Source organism: Aptenodytes patagonicus, chromosome 5 (genome assembly GCF_965638725.1).
Source record: "Aptenodytes patagonicus chromosome 5, bAptPat1.pri.cur, whole genome shotgun sequence".
NCBI lineage: Eukaryota > Metazoa > Chordata > Aves > Sphenisciformes > Spheniscidae > Aptenodytes > Aptenodytes patagonicus.
Genome location: NC_134953.1, coordinates 35,844,827 through 35,863,591, shown reverse-complemented (window position 1 = coordinate 35,863,591; position 18,765 = coordinate 35,844,827). Strand labels below are relative to the sequence as shown.

Sequence of the window (18,765 nt, the reverse complement as noted above, 5' to 3'; positions counted from 1 at the left end):
CTTCAGCTCTTGGAGATCTCAAAGATCCCAATCCTGGTGAAATGACCAGGTAAGAATCATATTTGCATATGAAGGTAATCTTTTATCCAGTACAGAATTGGAACAGAAGCAGTAAGATAGCATAGCTGAAGAACAGCAATACTAATTAAGTGACAAAAGTCCTGCAGTTGATAGAAACAAACTAAAACAAATGCTGTCAAAAATACATGAACACATCTCCAGAATAACCCCCCCCCCCAAAACCCCAACAAAATATATTCTCATTACAGGAACTGTACTTTATGTTTAAAGTAGCCTCACTCATTAATGTATCTAAGTCCCAAAGCAAGATAACTCAGTATTTTAAGTGGCAGTAATCTCTTTCAGTGATGGGAAAAAAATTTTTGGTTGTCTGAAAGGATCCAAGGCCAGCTTTTTCTTTGTAAGCACTAACTTGGGCATATTTACCCTAAGTTAGTTAAATTATCTTCAATGAAGCTATGAAGGCCATGATGGGAAGCCCATGCATAATTGCACAATATAGATATCCAAGTCTCAACTGCATGAGATGGAGAGAAATTCTTTGTATTAAAGTATTCAAGCATATTTTCTCTATTGTCTCAGCAGCTGCATAACGAAAAAGTGACCTGACATAATCCAACACTCGAACTATAGAAGTTCAGTAATCTAGTACTCTTAATATTATTTTCAATATTAGAGGAAAAAGTTTATATTCTCTCAAGTTAAGACTATAAAGTCATGCTCATTCTCAACCATTTTTGGAATCCAAACCTTTCTTCAACTTTGGAAAGTGGCTTTAAAGCTAGCCACTGCACTGGAGTTTCCCCATCCTGGCCTCGGCCATCACTTACAGTCTAAACTCATTCCCTCTAATACCTCAGAATGCCATATAGTTAACAAAAAAATGGATTTCCACTTGGATTCTTACCTTGTCACCTTTGCTTCTTCACCTTACATTAGTCTGATAGAGACTTTGGAGAATCTCACAAGTTAAAATCCACAATCATGCCATTGCTTGCTGCACTAAGAGACTATCTTCTCTCAACGTTTTTGGAGCACCACCAACATCAAAATAACTGGCTATAGGAAACTAACATTTTGCGGGACAACCAGGAGATCAGGCCCAGCAAGCATGGGTTCATGAGAGGCAGGTCCTGCTTGACCAACCTGATCTCCTTCTATGACCAGGTGACCTGCCCAGTGGATGAGGGAAAGGCTGTGGATGTGGTCTACCTGGACTTCAGTAAAGCCTTTGACACTGTCTCCCACAGCATTCTCCTAGAGAAGCTGGCGGCTCATGGCTTAGACAGGTGTACTCTGCGCTGGGTAAAAAACTGGCTGGACGGCCGGGCCCAGAGAGTTGTGGTGAATGGAGTTCAATCCAGTTGGTGGCCGGTCACGAGAGGTGTTCCCCAGGGCTCAGTTTTGGGGCCGGTCTTGTTCAATACCTTTATCAATGATCTGGATGAGGGGATTGAGTGCACCCTCAGTAAGTTTGCAGACGACACCAAGTTGGGCGGGAGTGTTGATCTGCTCGAGGGTAGGAAGGCTCTGCAGAGGGACCTGGACAGGCTGGATCGATGGGCCCAGGCCAACTGTATGAGGTTCAACAAGGCCAAGTGCCGGGTCCTGCACTTCAGCCACAACAACCCCATGCAACCCCTGTAGGCTTGGGGAAGAGTGGCTGGAAAGCTGCCCAGCAGAAAAGGACCTGGGGGTGCTGGTCGACAGCCGGCTGAACATGAGCCGGCAGTGTGCCCAGGCGGCCAAGAAGGCCAATGGCATCCTGGCCTGTATCAGAAATAGCCTGGCCAGCAGGAGTAGGGAAGTGATCGTGCCCCTGTACTCGGCACTGGTGAGGCCGCACCTCGAATACTGTGTTCAGTTTTGGGCCCCTCACTACAAGAAGGACGTCGAGGTGCTGGAGCGTGTCCAGAGAAGGGCAACGAGGCTGGTGAGGGGTCTGGAGAACAAGTCTTATGAGGAGCGGCTGAGGGAACTGGGACTGTTCAGCCTGGAGAAAAGGAGGCTGAGGGGAGACCTCATCGCTCTCTACAACTACCTGAAAGGAGGTTGTAGCGAGGTGGGTGTTGGTCTCTTCTCCCAAGTAACTAGTGCTAGGATGAGAGGAAATGGCCTCAAGTTGCGCCAGGGGAGGTTTAGATTGGACGTAAGGAAAAATTTCTTTCCTGAAAGAGTGGTTAAACATTGGAAGAGGCTGCCCAGGGAGGTGGTTGAGTCACCATCCCTGGAGGTGTTTAAAAGACGTGTAGATGAGGCGCTTAGGGACATGGTTTAGTGGGTATGGTGGTGTTGGGTTGATGGTTGGACTCGATGATCTTAGAGGTCTTTTCCAACCTTAATGATTCTATGATTTAACATAGGAGTGGTCCCAACTAAGAATTGCTTCTGCTTGTTCCAAGGAAAACCACATTTTATTTTTGAGCCATTTTGTAAGTGAAAGACAAACGACACTGCATGTAACCATACATTCATCATATGGGTTGCGTGTTTTTTTTAATGAAAAAAATGTCCAACACTGCTACAGGCCACACTATGTGGAATATTAATCTGCCTTGTTTTAGAGAGAAAAGTGACATTCATAACCCGAAGGCCCAGAAAGCTCCTACTTAATCATTACACATCCTAGAACCTAAGGGTGTTGTTGCAGACCAGCCTCAAGGTCCTGCCTCGCCCAAGAAAATGCTACAAAGACAAGAATTTGAGCAAAGAAAAAAGTGCAACCACACAACACCAACACTTCAAGTAAAAATTAGCCTATCTTATATCTTCCCCAGACAGCTGGGTTTTTTGCTTTTGATCATCAGAAGTTATTTACATCTCAATTTTTGCCTTAAGGTCCCAGATTTCCAAACAATTCTGTTAATCTTATGACCCAGAAAAGTGTTTCTGAAGCCTCTTAGAGCATTCAAAAACCAAACTTCCCCATTGCACACAGGAAAAAGCTGCTTCTATGAAATTTGTTTTTCAGATACTGTTGAGCTAACATCTAGACTTGTCATTCCAAAGTATACGTGTCCCCAGTTATAACCAGTACTTAGAGAACTCTGTGAATATGCTGTTAGACACCAAGTCAAGAACTGACAACATGCAGAATCTCTACCAAACTTATTCATGTACTTGTATTAGTAACCTAACCTTAATGTCAAAAATACCATGCTAAAAAGATACCTTCATTTCCTCCCTTCTGAACCCCAATCATCTATTGGTTTTTCTTTAGAGACTCATGCATGAATAAAGCAGTTTGAGGGGTAGGTTTTGTTCTTAAAAACAGATAATGCACACTATGCTAATTAACCAAAGGTTCATTTTTGAGAGAAGAATTCTCTTAACACAAACATGCTTGACTGGTAATATTAAACAGGCTAAGAAACCAGAAGATACAGAGGGAATATAAGTGTGTCTTTTCAGAAACGTCATTTGCCAAATGCGAATGAAAAGGTAATTTGCCTGATTCACATTATCCTTTTCATACAAATGTAAATTCCATTTTGTCTGAGGCATTCAAGGTTAACTTTTATTCAAGAAAAACTACCACTCAAAGTTCTATATGTAGAATAGTAAAACCAATACTGCTTATATTGCATCTGTGGCAAACTAATGACTGCCAAAGCAGTCTTTTAAACCATGTATTTTATGTTTCTGTGGATATATTGTCTTCCAAGTAAACTTTAAGATGTTCGCTGCTGAAAAATGTGAGTAAGTCAGCTTCTTCTCTGGCTTCTAAAACAGTCTAATAGTAAATACACTTCAACTGAGTAACACTAGACATGCTTTTAGACATAAGGGAAACCATGTGTTCTAGAACAAAGTCCTAGACTGGGAAAAAAGATTAGCAGACAAAAGTGAATAATAAGAGCACAAAGCCAAAGAATTAACTCTTTTTTTTAACATTACAGTTTAAGGTAATGTTACTATACTATCAAAACTAATCAAGATATCTCTAAGCTAGTGACCATCTTCCTCACTCTCCTTTCCATGGTTTCAATCAATGAGTTACAAAATGGGGTGGGGGGGAGGAAATAACAAAACCAGACAGTGGTAGGAAGGCACAAGCAAACTGTTTTCTCATTTTCCCCTTCAAGCACTGCAAGTTCCAACAGCTTTATTAGCAGAAGAAAGTAAAGCATTATGTCAGACTTCTCACTTCAGGAAAAATTCTGCTTTGTGAATCCTTGCATTTAAACGCTGGCTTAAAGGCTTTTAAAAGAAATTGCACTTAGTTTTCAACATAAAATGCAAGTTCCAACCATCTTCAGGATATGTGAGCAATACTTCAAAGATGATAAACATAGGGAAAACATTCATCTAGTTAAACCCACTTCCATGTTGATGCTTGCAGACTAGCTATAAAACACCACAGAAACAGAAGTAACGCCCTATTATTTTGTCAGTGATAAACTGAACTAGAAAGTAACAGTGATGGCTGACAAAAGGCTCAATACAGAGCTAGCCACTATGGGGTGTTTTATTTCCCCCTATGTCCAAAAGCATCTCATCAGATTGGTTATTCAGTGCCACCAAGACCAGTCATGTTTAAAGTCAGACTGGTCAGCAAAAAACCTGCAATAATCTTTCCTACCTAGACTCTATACACGTCATCTCATTTGTCCAGTAGTAAACTGTTAAAATCTAGTTTGGCAGGTCTTTAAAATTTGAAAGAGTCACAGAAGAGAGATCGTACTGTTTTCAGCTGTTAATATTTTCTTCTCCAAAAACCTACACTTTCACTAATAGTACAGGTTTTGAAATTCCAAAATTTCAAAAGCAGAATAAAAAGGATCAAAAAGCTTAAAGAAAGCTTCTTTACACATGAAGCACCAGAACAGGGTTTTTTGCCAGACATGTTTTTACATTTTTTTAATAATTTTCTATCAAGGATTAAAAGTATTGAGCCAAAGCCACTTTGGTTGTTTTTTTTTTTTTTTTAAATATCAGAATTTCGCTTGGGATCTTCCTCAGCAATATGAGCGTATCAGGAGTTGGCTCTACAGACAAAATAACAAGGAAAGACAAGTCGTTCCATCTAGGTTGCAGAAATGCTCAAGAGCCTAAAATATGCTCGGTTGAAGCAGACATTGGTTTGTGGAACATGCAAGAGTGGAGGTTGTTTGTTTTAATTAGAAATGTCCTTTTGTGCCAGACCATGCAGTTCTTGGTATTCCTTTATCTACAATGCATAGGACACAAATGTTGGATTTCAGCACATTTTGTAACAGAGTACATGTCAATATCATTAAGTAAGAACATCAGACTCCACAGTACGCCCCTAGTTGCGCTCCAGCTGTTTTGAGCAAGCTTTAAAGAGTCCACCCGCCTGCCATAGGCTGTGAACACTGACCACACATGCTCTGCATCTACGCAATCCCATAAACAAAGGAGAGAACAGAGCAGCTAGACTGCATGGCAAACATTGATTTAAGGAAAAGGTGTGCCAGGCTGGCAGTGGGGACACTTATTTATAACAAATTGTCAGAGCTAGTCATTTTGCATTGCACTAACTTACAGAATAGGTATTACAAGTAAAGTTTAGTGAGCAGACACTTTTTGCTGTACATATTAGGACTGCCTAACTGAGAAGCTGAACTATTGGAGAGAAGTGCTCTGATGATTTCATTGCTCAATTATGTAAATTATTTTAAACTTTCACAAAGACAAGACAATACACTTAATCCCTAGACTTACATATGCTTACAGATTTCAACCTATACAATTTAAGACCCTTTAAAAAGATCTGACACCTTGTTTGATTAGAACAGCTGCACCGTTATTACTGGAACTAGTTTCACTACAAGAAAGAATAAGCAGCAATGTGCAAGTGAAGAATGTAGTTTCAGAGTACGCTTTAACCAGTCTGGTAATATGCTGATGCCAAAAACAATGCTGTTTTTGTCCTGCAACTCTTCATTCTCAACACGGCACTTACCTAGCAACAGTGGTGGTGCAATTCACTGCAACTAACAAAAGATAACGTCTTTCAAGCATGCTAATTTTCATTTGCATTGGCAAAACAACCAGACTCACCCTGTGGCCACACAACTTCTGGACCCTGTGGAAAGTGGAGAATGAGGGGAGGGGGAAGGGCAGGATGGCCCCTCCCAGCAACAGGCCAGTGAGATCTGTTTAAGTATAGCATGAAGTGCCAAGGATAACTGATACATGGTGACTGAATCTTTGCAGTTCTGTGGTGAGACAGTCATTTCAGCACATCTCACCATCTCAGTGGCTCACACTATGACAGCAACTCCTTTTTCCCCACAGGTGCAACAGCAATTTATAGGCCTTTAAACTGGAAGGATACCGGAAGGCATTTAGCATCCAACAACACTCAACATCCTCCATACCTCAGCTGGAACCATCCTGCCAGGAGACGAGCAGGCTACAAACAGTCAAAGAAACTCTCCCACAAATGGCTATTCCTTCCACATAGCATGTGGTGGTATAGTTACTTAATTCCATCTGATGAATTATGGTTGTTTCAAGACAACATGTTTGACAGCATGTTGATTAGCAAACAAGAGGGTAAATATTTTTGTACTTACTGCTTTTAATTAAAAAATTTGTATTCAAAGAGCAAGACACAATCCAGGTTCACAAAGCATACACAGTTACATAAAACATCACCATCACACTAAGCCAGATATTCCTGACAACAATCCAATCAATACAGAAGCTATGCCTTCAGCCACCCATTCTCAGATGTCTAGTAATTCTACGGGCAGCTGGATGTCTGGAAACATCAAACAAAAACAACAACAAAGTATTAAAAGTAGCGTAAGAGAATGCCTTGGAAACTACCATGAAAGAAACAGCTCCAACCTGTAAAGCAGCAAAAGCTGAAAGAGACTAATACTACTACTTACCTTCAGGTCACCTCCTGTGTGCCCCAGTCTTTGTCAATCTTAATGTAGTTACAGTTATAATCTAATATCAGAACCAAGGAATGCTTGTTGAATCTTTTACTTGCACATCTTTTGCTCCTTGTGAGGCTCTAAAATGGGGGTGGGGAAGGCAGGCATTATAAGTACAAGCAGACAGAAAAGTAACTACTAGTACCCAAGACAAATACATCCTCCTGTGGACCACTACAACTCTGCCTTCCAACAGCCATGACCACTGACCAACTTTACTGAAAACAAAACATATACTCATACATGAGGGTAGAGAGAGCGTTGCAAAGCAACACAGATGGGAGAACTTTCATTTTTAAGTGAAGAGGGGAAAAAAAAAAACTTAACAGATTACAGCAGACAGCCTGCTTTAACAGATTGCAAGAACAAAATGGCCATCTACTTTGTATTTAGGATGCTTCACATCTTTGCTTGGCACAAGAGGATAGTCTGATCTCATCCATACCAGGCTGCGACTGACAAGTACTCAGCGTGTTTACTATTAAATACTGTCTCAGCAACTGATGTGTACACAATTGCTCAGACCTTACAAATGAGAAGAATGAGCAATCAAAGCAGACTAAAAGTCAGGCACAGGCTCTATTAGAAGTTAACAAGATGGGCAGCCACAAATTTAAAAAGCTATTCCCACCATTAAAGACTAAGAACTTGACAAGGTGTACCACTTTGAGACGTTTTCTGAGACTCAGAAAGAAATTACTATCTTCTTCTTGGTTTTGGAACTGAAAAAAGGAAAAACCCTGCAGTAATCATTCTGAAAACTGTTGCAATAGCCAGTGCGTTTTAGAATTAATAACGACCTAGACTTACCACAGCAGCACCCCAGAGACAAAACTTTAAAATTAAAAGATGTTTTAATTATGTGCTTCAAGTCTTCTGCTTCTTGACAGAAAGGATAAGACATGCAATTAATACCAGGTATTTCACATTTTCAGATGCCTAAGCATAGGCATCTATAATAGCATTTCTAGAACAAAGGGAGAAGATTTCATTAAAATGAAGTTTTGCCAAAGATTATTATGTGGAGCAGTGAATTTGAACCACTCCCTGTTTCCTGTGCATGACTCTTCAAGACAATTCATATGCAATTAAGAATTCTAATTCTCTACTAGCTCCATTCCCTAGTTCCTTAAAGCATTAACCAAACTATTTTAGTGGAGTTGGTTAACACCAAATTGCAAACTCTCAAACTGAATCAGAAGTCAGTTTGCTTGGGACATGCGTGTCAGAACAAGTCCTCCACATCAAAAGTCAGCAGAGGGCACTGTGACACGCCTACAAATCAATATTTTGCTGCTCTTTTGGCCCTAAAGAAATAGTAGGTCAGTCAGGAGAGAATTCTGCTGCAGCCAAAACAACTGCTGCTCTTTCCAATCACCAGTCAAGGCAACAGGTATTCCTGATGGCTTCCCACACAGGACAACAGAGCTTCTTGGACTTGCTATGGGCAGAGTAGGATATCCATAGCTCTCATATACAACAAAGTCACCACACCAAAATTAAAACACTACATAAGTAAGAGAACCTCAGGTCTTAGCAGCTACGCAGTGGTTGAAAATATTTCCATCTTTCTCAAGGCATTTAAGGAAAAGGTAGTATACACCTTCCAAACTCATGACACACAAATCAGAGAAACAAAGCCACTGGAACAGGTATGTCTGGAAAGAGACCAGGAAGGAAAACAGATCAAACAGAGGAAGATAGCGTAATAGACACTGAGAAAAGAGGACAAGGAGGACAGTCTCAAGACCATTGAAATTAAGACCTCTTACAGAACACCACATCTACTTCTGTGCTACTTCCCGCCTTCCTTTTCCACATGAATTTTGCTCTATTAAGGAAAGTTAAACAATAGCCTCGAAGCTGTCCTAGTTCTCATTGAACACTTTCCGCTTCCTGGGAAGCTGAACACTGGCAAACTAGTTAAGTCCCACAGCTAGGAAACAAGGACACAAGAAGGTGGAGAGTATTTATAAATAATATTAAGGACTCCCCTTTTAGCAAAAATAATTAGGGCACACAAATGAGTGACCAATGGCAACCAGAAAACCAAACTACACAATACATTGTCCTTTACTGCCTCTTGCAATAAATCTGTGGATAGCAGTAGCTATCCTCTTCATTCCCTGTGCTATTGGTTAGGCCCATAGAGGACTTAATCCTCAAAATGTAAATACAACCCTTAGCAATTCATTTCAAGGAAAAAACAACTAACTTCACAAGAATCTGGTCATTAGAAATCAAAGTGCTCAGCATCGCTGATATTACCCTTACAACCAACGCAGTCTGAGTTGCTGTTAAAATAAAAATTTTCTGGTTGGTGCTTTTACGTAACAAAGTAGGAACAGGTTCAGCAGCTACATTTGATGTACAGAAAGTAAGCATATGCCTCTTGCCTCTAGTGCTATGTATTGCCCATGGGAAGACCACATTGACAAAGTGCACAAACAGCAATTCTTCCCACAGCCTCCCTCTTCCAAACCAATGTCATCCTTTGCCAATCCTGGAACATGATGCTCTACTTTGCAAGTTTCAATTACCTGACAAGTCTCAGGGAGGGCAGGGAGAGGGAGGAGGACTGCTACTTATCTAGGTGACTAGATCACAGCAGGAAAACGGTACGTGGCAGTATGAGCAGGCTTCCTAACAACAAATAAAGTTTTCAGATCAAATTACACCAAACAGCTTAAGGGGGATGTTTGTCACCAACAAAACAGGGAAATCCTACTACGCCCTGCTTTGGGTCATACACTCCTGCTCCACACTTTGCACTAATTCAGATGTTTGTTGGACTGCTTTGTGAGCAGATTCGCTTCATTTGTCTGGCAAAAAGTCACACACAGCAAATATCAGCTCAAGTGACCCAATAAGCACTGGGCCCCCCACAGTCACAGAGCTACTCAGCAAAGAGCACAAGGAAGACTCAGTTGCTCAAATATTAGTCAACACTGATTACGGAATATTATTTAAATGAGCAAAATAACCCATCAGTTTTCATGAAGAGACAGTGCAACGCCTAAGAAAAAGACCAGAGGTTGCACTGAAGTTTACTCTTTCTCAAATAGAACTTGGACCACATGTAAGATGATACTTTTCACCTAAGAAAGTTTGCCCCTTTGGTTGACAAAAACTCAACTTTTCAAAGACCAGTACACTGTAACACTACCAGTCTATCTCTTCAGCTGATGACCTATACTCACCACAGACCCCCATTTCACACTCCCAAGCGTTCTCCCAGCCCTTTCAGCTCTGCCACAAGTTAAAAAGGAAAACAGTTACCAAACAGATTTTATAGGTTCATTTGGATCAATTTACAAGCAACGCTCACAATTTATGTGTGACAGGCACCAGCGGCCTAAGCTTCTTGGCTTTACAGCCCTAGGAAACACGCACTTACAGCGGGAGACGCACGGTGCGATCAGGAGAGACAACCTGTGCTCACCAGGAGCCCGGTACTGGTTTTGCGGTCTCTTCTGTGAGCACAACGACCCTCTGAGGTGCCGGACAGCTCAACCGCTGCCCCACCCGCATCGGGAGCAGCGAGGCCAGGCCGGGCCGTGCCGTGCTGGAGCGGCGAGGCCGGCCGCCCTGCCTCCCGCGGCCCAACAGCAGCTCAACGGCCGTACGGGGCACCCAACTGAGGGGGACAGGGGGGAAGGAGGAAAGGGGCGTCACCTCCCTCCCGCCGCCCCCGGCCCAGGCCCGCCGGGGGAAGCCCCGAGACCACCCACGCCACTGGCGACGTGCCGCCCCCCGAGGGCCGGCGCTGCCCGCTGCCCCCGGCCCGGCACTCACACGACGGCCCGCGAAATCATCCAGGAGACCATCGCGGCGGCGGCGGCGCGTCCCCTCAGCCAGCCGCGCCCGAATGGCCGCCGCCCCGCCCCCCACCGCCCCATTGGCTCGGCGGCCGCGCGCATGCGCCCTAGCGGCCGCGCAGGCCCGGGCGCGGCAGGAGGTGCGGGGGGGGCGCGTCCCTGCCCGGCGGCGGGGGAGGCAAATAGAGGCGGTTTATTTACCCCGGCGGCACGGCCGGGCTCTCTCAGGGAGCCGGGCAGGTCCCACCGCCGCTCCCTCCCTCCCTCCCTCCCTCCGCAGGCCGCCCGTGCCGGCGGGGCGCTCCCGGGGACGGCGCGCGCTGGAGGTGGCTGCAGGCAGCGCCCCGCCGTAAGGAGGGGGCCGCGCCTGCCGCCCGCAGCTGCCGCCTCTTCCCGCGGCCCAGCGCTGCGGCTGGCTGCCCGTGCCTGCGCGGTGGGGTTCGTCCTCCGCCGTCCTGCAGCAGTGCCGTCTGTTTTCAGTGTGACACGTTCAGGCGGCCTTTGCGCAGCACCCGGTAAGAACGGATGCAGTTAATTAAGAATGCCGTAAGGCACCCTTTCTCCCCTTCTCATCTCTTCCCTTCGAAGCTCAGTGACCAACTCTAGCGAGAAAGGCCAGTTGGAACGCTCACCCCTTGCCTGCAATTTTTCCTTGTGTTCCCGGCTTGCTTACATCCTATTTGCTGTAGGACCCATCAAAACATTTGTTTCGCACGTTCAAGTCACCTAACATCGGCCTTGCTGACCTGGAGGTTGCTCGCTTGCTGTGGTACAGAGCGTGCCAAGCCACTTGTGCGTGCTGGAGGGGTTAGATAAGGGCGCAACATTTCACCCGGCTCACACGGGCTGCAGCCCTCCCTTCAGAGCAGAGCTGTGGAGCCAGCTGGCTCCCCAGGGCTCCAGCACCCGTCTGAACTACCGCGGGAAGGTGCCAGCTCCCACAGCTTTCTCCTCAGCGCTTGTTTACAAGCGCTCAGTCCCAAAGGCTGTCTAAGGACACGTCCTTATGTGGGCCGCACAGACTGCTACGTGCAGTTGATCCAAAACTTCAGGTGACCAGGACGGGAGAATACGTGTGGGAAGGATTAGTGCCCGTGTGCCCTGTTACCTTTGTTCTGTCCCTAGACACCTTGTTATCAGCCGCTGCCCAAGGCAGGACACCGAGCAAGACAGTCCACAGCATGACCCAGTCCAGATACTCTTGACAAGCTCATGGTCAGGCAGGTCAAGACATGCAGGAGAAGCTGAATACTCCCTAATACCTTAGCTAATCTATCGCAATCCATCTCTGCATACCAGCTTCACAGTTCATGCAGAACTGTTTGTACACGTAAAAGGACAATATTTTGCTGAAACAGCCTGCTTCGTCTTTTCTCAGAAGAGCAGGTTGTAGAAAGTTCTGCCCATGCCATCGCTGGAAACATTCAACTTTACTCTTCTGATACCGACAAACAGAGTGATACCTGAAGTGATAGATGCCGATGCTACTGAACGTGCCACTCAGCAGTTAAGGTAGAGAAAGAGGAGGTTATTGCTTTCAGCATCATTCCTGCTGACTTTTGTGGTAAATGACATGCCAAGGTCAGCATCACAATCTGTAGCAGAAATTAGTTCTTCGACATGTCTTTAAGTGGGGATGATACATAGTTTTCCTACCATACAGTGAGAAGAAATGTCTTAAGCTTCATAAGCTATTGTCTTATTCAGATGAGAGGTGCTAGGTGAGCACAGGATGGTTTCTGTTCCACAGGCAAGCACCAGAATTCCTCCTCTACTCGAACCAGTAAAACCCAGTCACAGGCATCTTCACTCCTCTGCAGCCTTCAAACACAACACGTGCAGCCAAAAGGCTAAGAGTGACTTGGGAAAGAAAGAAAAGGGTAAATAAACCAGCACAGAACATTTCAACAATTGCATGCAGTGTTTGAAAACTGTCGCTATAGTTGTATACTGTGAAATTTGAAGCTTGCAATGGGAAAGTATACAATAATATAAAAATAATTTTTATTTTTACCATGCAGGGATTTGGGTCTTGAAAATAGTGATATTGGCCATCTTGGGTCTCTCCTTACCTTGACCTCTGTAGGGGGTAACTGATGCAGAAAGAGGTAGAGAGGAATTTGTTTGTGGGCAATTCAGAGTACACCACTCATCAATCTTATTTTTGAAACAGGCCTAACCTGAATGCATTCTTCATTGCAGTCAATGAAACGAGGAATCTGAACCACTACTTATATGCCTCTTGAATAACAAAACTCTCCAGTGGTAGACTGTACAAAGCAAACTTGCACAGCAAAGCATTTGAAATATAAATTACATGAGAGAGATTACATTTTAGACTCCAGTTCCGTAAACTCTTGCGCAGAGGCGGATCCCGCTGCCTGCATAACACTCCGCTGAAGTTTGTAGCATTCCAGTCCATCTAGAGCGAACTGCAAGATGAGAGCTCTAGTTTATAGCATATTAAATAAGTATACAATAGATTTCTTTACTGCAAGCAATTGTGTGTTTGATACTATCTCAGAGAACCATTCCAGGAAAAGACTGATACTCTTTTTTACTGTCCGAGATAGCGTATACATTAATTCCATAGCTGCATATTTTATTTCATATGGAGTATGTTTAAGAGAAAAAACACTCTTTATTTTGTATAAAGACATTTATTTTTCTTGTGTTTGTTGCCATGGCAATACTGTATCTGGCGGAAAGCTAAATTTACATTTAAAGAGACATTCTTTAAAAGGTAAAGGCAGATGGCTCCTAAGAATAATTTATCTTGCTAAGAAGATTATGCTTTATTTCATAACGTTTTGAGACTTAATTCAGTGCAACAAGCTGGGTGGTGGTTGCTGGCCCCCCAGCAGACAGGCAAGAGGATGCTACATGGACTTCCCATGTTCCAGTTCACACAGAATGATACTCCATGCTCCTGCACAGCAGAAACACAAGGAGCAGCATGGCAATTAAATCCATGCCATGTACTTACTCAAACCTGGGTGTCTTACTCATATGTCTGTCTATTTTTATGTAAGCAAGAGAATTACAGCTATCTCATTATAGGTTATTTTTAAGCCCCCCCCCCCCCCCCCCCCCAAGCCACTTAATATAGTTAAAAGTTGCTTTAAATAGTTTTAACAGTGTTTGGAAAATCACTTGTAAAGGTCACCTGCCCTGAATTTTCTTTGAACTTCTTTGGTATAATACAGTGTATGTATACAAACATTAATGTTTAACTTTCACCTCCTTTACAGGTAAACAAACATTTTTCCTACTTTGCAGCTGTGAAAACAGCAACTGAGTAACATTTAGGAAGGCTAGCTAGTTCCTGACAGAGCTTTTGATGCTGTCTGTGGGATCTGTGGGATTCGGTCCCCTGCACTAGGAGGATGACCTCCCCAAAGACAGCACCACTTTCACGCAGCTCCCAAAAATGCATGTATGTTAATCATGGTACTGGGTTTTTCTTAACTTTGCTGTTTAATATGAATATATTCTAAATGAGTCTCAAATATAAAACAATTTGAAATTTGAAAAAAATTACAGAATTCTTTCAGTTACTGAATCATACTGAGTTGTTTGTAATTTTGGAGCCAGAATATGGAACAGATGATACCAGTTTATTTGTTGAAACAGCAGAATATAGAATGGGTGAAGAAGATTATTTCTTAGAATACTCTAACCTGGTGTGATTCCCATAACTGATTATTAATGAATATGGTTGAAATCTATGGTTTATGCTACCTTCAAATATTTAACTCTTCGTGTATCTTTCCTATGCATGAAGTGACAGCAAAGGTAGGCTCTGATCACCAGACAAACAGCCCAGTAGTCCTACTGCCTTAATGGGATTTCATCTTAGAATGATCGTTGGGCAATACTGTGGACATTTTATGAAATCAAAGCAGCTGAAGCTTTTGCACAAAATTCTGGATGTGCCAGTTCTTGCTCACGTGTGTGTTCCAACCTCCCCGTGCAGCATCTCGCTGGGCAACATGGCAAAGCCAGTTAGTGTCTAACACAGCTGTCTGTGATTTTTAAGTGATTTTTACAATACAGAGACAGACAGTATACCAAGAGGCCATAAGTTTATTTTTTCAGAAATATGTTTGTGAAATTTATTAACATTCCAAATTAGGAATGTGAAGCATCCAAATTAATGAAAAAAGAAAAAGAAAAAAGTTTAAAATTGGTATTTCTGCATTTTTTTTTAATCTGGCAGGTTTAACCACTGTTATTCTCACAGTTTTATTACACACAGTCTGACATTCCTTTTAAAGCTGTTGCTTCTTTATTAATGAATAAAATTCTTAGGTTTTGAGTAATTTCTTCCCCTCTTGTTAGCAGATATACCTACAAAGGCAAAGACTGAAAACTCAAACAGCAACAATGTTAAATTCATGGTTTGGGGGGTTTCTTCAAGTTAGTTTCCTGACTTTTGGGGCCCTAACAATTTCAATTAGTATGAATTTTAAGCAATACAGAATTTGGAGTTAAAAAAATCATCCAACTGGGGTTGTAGGATGATTGAACCGCATAGTAGAAGGAAATCTTCACAAGTAGAGAAGTTAGCAAATGCAAGAACAGGCCCAGAGGTGGGTTTTTTTTTCAAGAGTACAAAAGAATGATATCTAGCACTCTTAATGCAGTAAGCTATAGGTTAGGAAAAGCAGGTAAGGCCAAAACAGAGCACTGAAAGAACCCCAGAACAGCCCTCCTGCCAATATAAAGCCAAAGCATCTTCATCGCTCCAGCACTAGCCTGTTTTGACTGCAGCATAATAGAATATACCAGGCAATTCAGGCAGAATCTGATTAATCTCATTAAAAGTATGAATATTAAAAAGGTATTCTGCTTACTTTTTTTTTTAAAAGAAAATTCACCGTGCTGTGAAAAGGCTTATTATGCAACTGTTGATTGGTTGTATCAGTTTTTAAAGACTGGTTGCAATGGGTTAAATGGCTCTGGGTCCTTGTTTTCTTAGCAGAAACATAAGAAAAAAAATCCTAAGGGGTGCTCTTAAGGGAAACGTGATCTAAAGAGGAAGGGGAAAGTTCAGAACGGCTCCATCTGAGACTGTTCTACTGGCAGCAGTCTTATGTCCATCCTACGTTATTGCTTCCATTTGGAGTGGAAAGCGTATGAGATGCAGCCCCGCAAGGGCAAGCAACAGCAACAGAGGAGCTGATTTCCAGATTATCAAGAGTATCTGAGACTCTCACAGAGCATCAGTGCCATACCTATCGCTCCCCTACTTCTGTATTGGTAAGCTATAGGTAGAAAGGTTTTTGACGTGTATTGCACATGGACCTGCAAACATTACTCTGTAGATAAGTGTAACCACACACAAGGGTTATACACCAGTGCATCTCAGTAGGGCAGTCCACTGGACAGATTTGTATAGTTTATTTTTCCCCTGTTCCCAAGTAGAGTGGCTTTAAAGCTGTTAACTTGTTCAAAAGCTGCAGCTGAATGTTACAGTAACTATATGCCTCTCTCATGAGTGCAAACCCATTTTAAATGATGGGCTAAACATACTTTGGTATCTGATGATCCACCCTCTCTCTGTGTTTTGAAATCTGTATGTAGAGACACAGACCAAAGCCATATTATTCCTTCCTGTCTGGGTAATATCATCTCAGCTATATTCCATCACTACTTGTGATGCATCACATTTAATAATTATAGCAATCTGTTGGAGATTTTTTTTTAAATACACTTTCTGCTTTTGATGTTTCTGATCACTATGGAAAGCTTATGCTATTTTATAGTCTGCTGACTAAGCTCATATGCACACCAGCTGCATTTTATCAGGGAACAATGTTTGCCTTTTGAACTGGCTGATAGATTTTACTTAAAATGAAGAGGAGATATACATTCTTTGGCAATACTTAGAACCTTGTTCAGCACAATATCCATTCGCAGAAAGTCATACCCTCCAGCTAAACTGTGCACCAGCCCACGGCCATCAGCCCAAGAAAGGCAGAAAAAAAAATTCTTAGAACCAGAAAGGACGCAATTTTATCTGCTGCATAACAAAACCAGGATCAGCCCATGTCATTTGGGCAGATGTTTTGTCCTACCTGTTCCTGAAGCCTTTCAGCAACAGAGATTGCACGTCTTTTCTAGGCTATTTATTCACTAGTCCTTCATTATCCTGCCAGGAAGCTTTTCCTAGTACCAAAATTAAACTGAGTCAAGGGGTATTTAGGACTTTTTATCCCATCTCCCCCAAGCGTGGAAGGAAAATTGTTAATTTCCTTTTGCAGCAACTTCAAAAACTGAAAACAGTACTTAAGCTATTACATCTTCCCTTGAAGAAGCAATCCCAATTATTTGACCATTTTATGGCACATTTTCTAGACCTTTAGATTCCCTTTATTACATCCAGCTCTTTATTGAAATGCAGAGCCCAAATCCACACACACAGCTCCAGAGGAGCCTAATCAGCAATGAGAACTGAAGGGCTACATCATAGATTATCCAGCAAGTCAAAAGGCTGCCAGCAAAGGACACGGAGCTATCAGGTTTCCCTTTCCTTCTCTCCCACCCTTCCAGGGCAGGACAACATAATTAGCTGGGAGAGCAACTCAGCTGGACCACTGCTGTGAGCCAGATTAGCAATTCCTACATGCAACCAAAAGTGAGTCTTCAGCCAGCTGACTTCATTATGTCTTCCCTGTTCATCCTAAGACAGGTCTGATCAAAACTACTGACCACCAAATGCATTTAAGGAAGCTGTTTTATTATATAATACCCTGTTGGGTTTTTTTCTTGGAGCAATGCTTTCTGTCCTTTTTCTCCCAAGAATTGTCCTCTCTCTGCATTCTCCCCTAAATTGGGGAAGAGATCTCTTTTTATAGATCTTAAAACTGGAAGGGAATATCAAATCATTTCAGCTGACTTAAACCCAAGACAGAAGTCATTCATTCATGTGTTGTGTCAGATAACCTTTGTTTTCTAGAAGGGGTGCTGCTGACAAAGGATATTGATTTGAAGGCATCAGAACACTGTTGTTGTTGGGGTTTTTTAATTTTCATCAGTAACAGATTTTCGTCATTGTTTTTCCCTATATGAAACTGGGCACATGCTTTTAAACTTTGATTTGCCTTTAGTTTCCAGTCATTGGTTCTTGCTATGTTCTAAGTGATAGATTAAAGAGCTCTTTTGCTCTCATTGTCTCTCCACAAGGATTTATGCATGCGTAAGTCACCTTTCAATTTCTTGACAAATTAAACTGCAAGCTTCTTTTAAACGACTTTTTTTTTTTCCTAGTCCCTAAATGCTTTATGGTATATTTCTAGCTCTATCCCGAAATTTTTCCAGCACTTTCATATACTGACATTGTAACTGGATTTCTGTTAACTCTATATGACTTTGAATGGCATAAGGTAATAAATTTGCCACCTACATTTTTATTCTCATTAATAGAGGTAACAAAATGTTATATAACATTAACATAACTATAACGCATCTTTCTTGTGTGCTGCTTCTCAATACCCTGGCTACCAGTCTGAAGGCTTTGTTGATGTTTATATTTAATACAGCAAAATCTACTTTGCTTTGAAGAGCCCAGGTTATTAAGTACTTACACAAAGATGCTGTTCTCCCTCGCTGGAAATTAAGAGGGTTAGCATGAGGATCCCCGGGAATCTTCAGCCACCCAGGAAAGAGGGAGCTGGGATGGACCCGAAAGGCACAGCTGGATAGGAGCACCCTTGTGTCCTCACTCCTACAAGTGACACAAGAATTCAGCAGCCCACACTGTATGGGCTGACTGCTCTCCCTTCCTCCTCACCTCTGATAAAGCCTCTCAGGCTTATCCTGGGGTCTGAAATAAAAGCTTAAGTTTTCTATGAGATATAGCACAATCATACACAGTGTGCAGGTAGATTAACAGCATCAGGATCATTAGCCATTATATTGTATCCAACTTTCACAGTTTACAACGCTTCTAGAAACAATGTTCATTTCCACCCTGCAAGAAACAAGTACTTGTTTCTTCCTATATGGAGAAT

The 18,765-nt window shown here is 42.5% G+C and overlaps 1 protein-coding gene across 2 annotated transcripts in view; it reads right to left on the bottom strand.

The window, feature by feature from the left end:
* The window catches only part of REEP3 (receptor accessory protein 3), a 59,138-nt gene that overhangs the window by 29,169 nt on the left and 11,204 nt on the right, over positions 1–18,765 (bottom strand). The window contains exon 1 of one of the 2 annotated variants that reach the window (XM_076339350.1): positions 10,728–10,789. The exons of the other annotated variant lie outside the window; for it this stretch is intronic. Coding sequence (XP_076195465.1) covers positions 10,728–10,759 — 32 coding nt within the window. The 5' untranslated portion in view covers positions 10,760–10,789. Of the gene's footprint in view, positions 1–10,727; positions 10,790–18,765 lie in introns of those variants that run through there. 2 annotated transcript variants of the gene reach the window in all.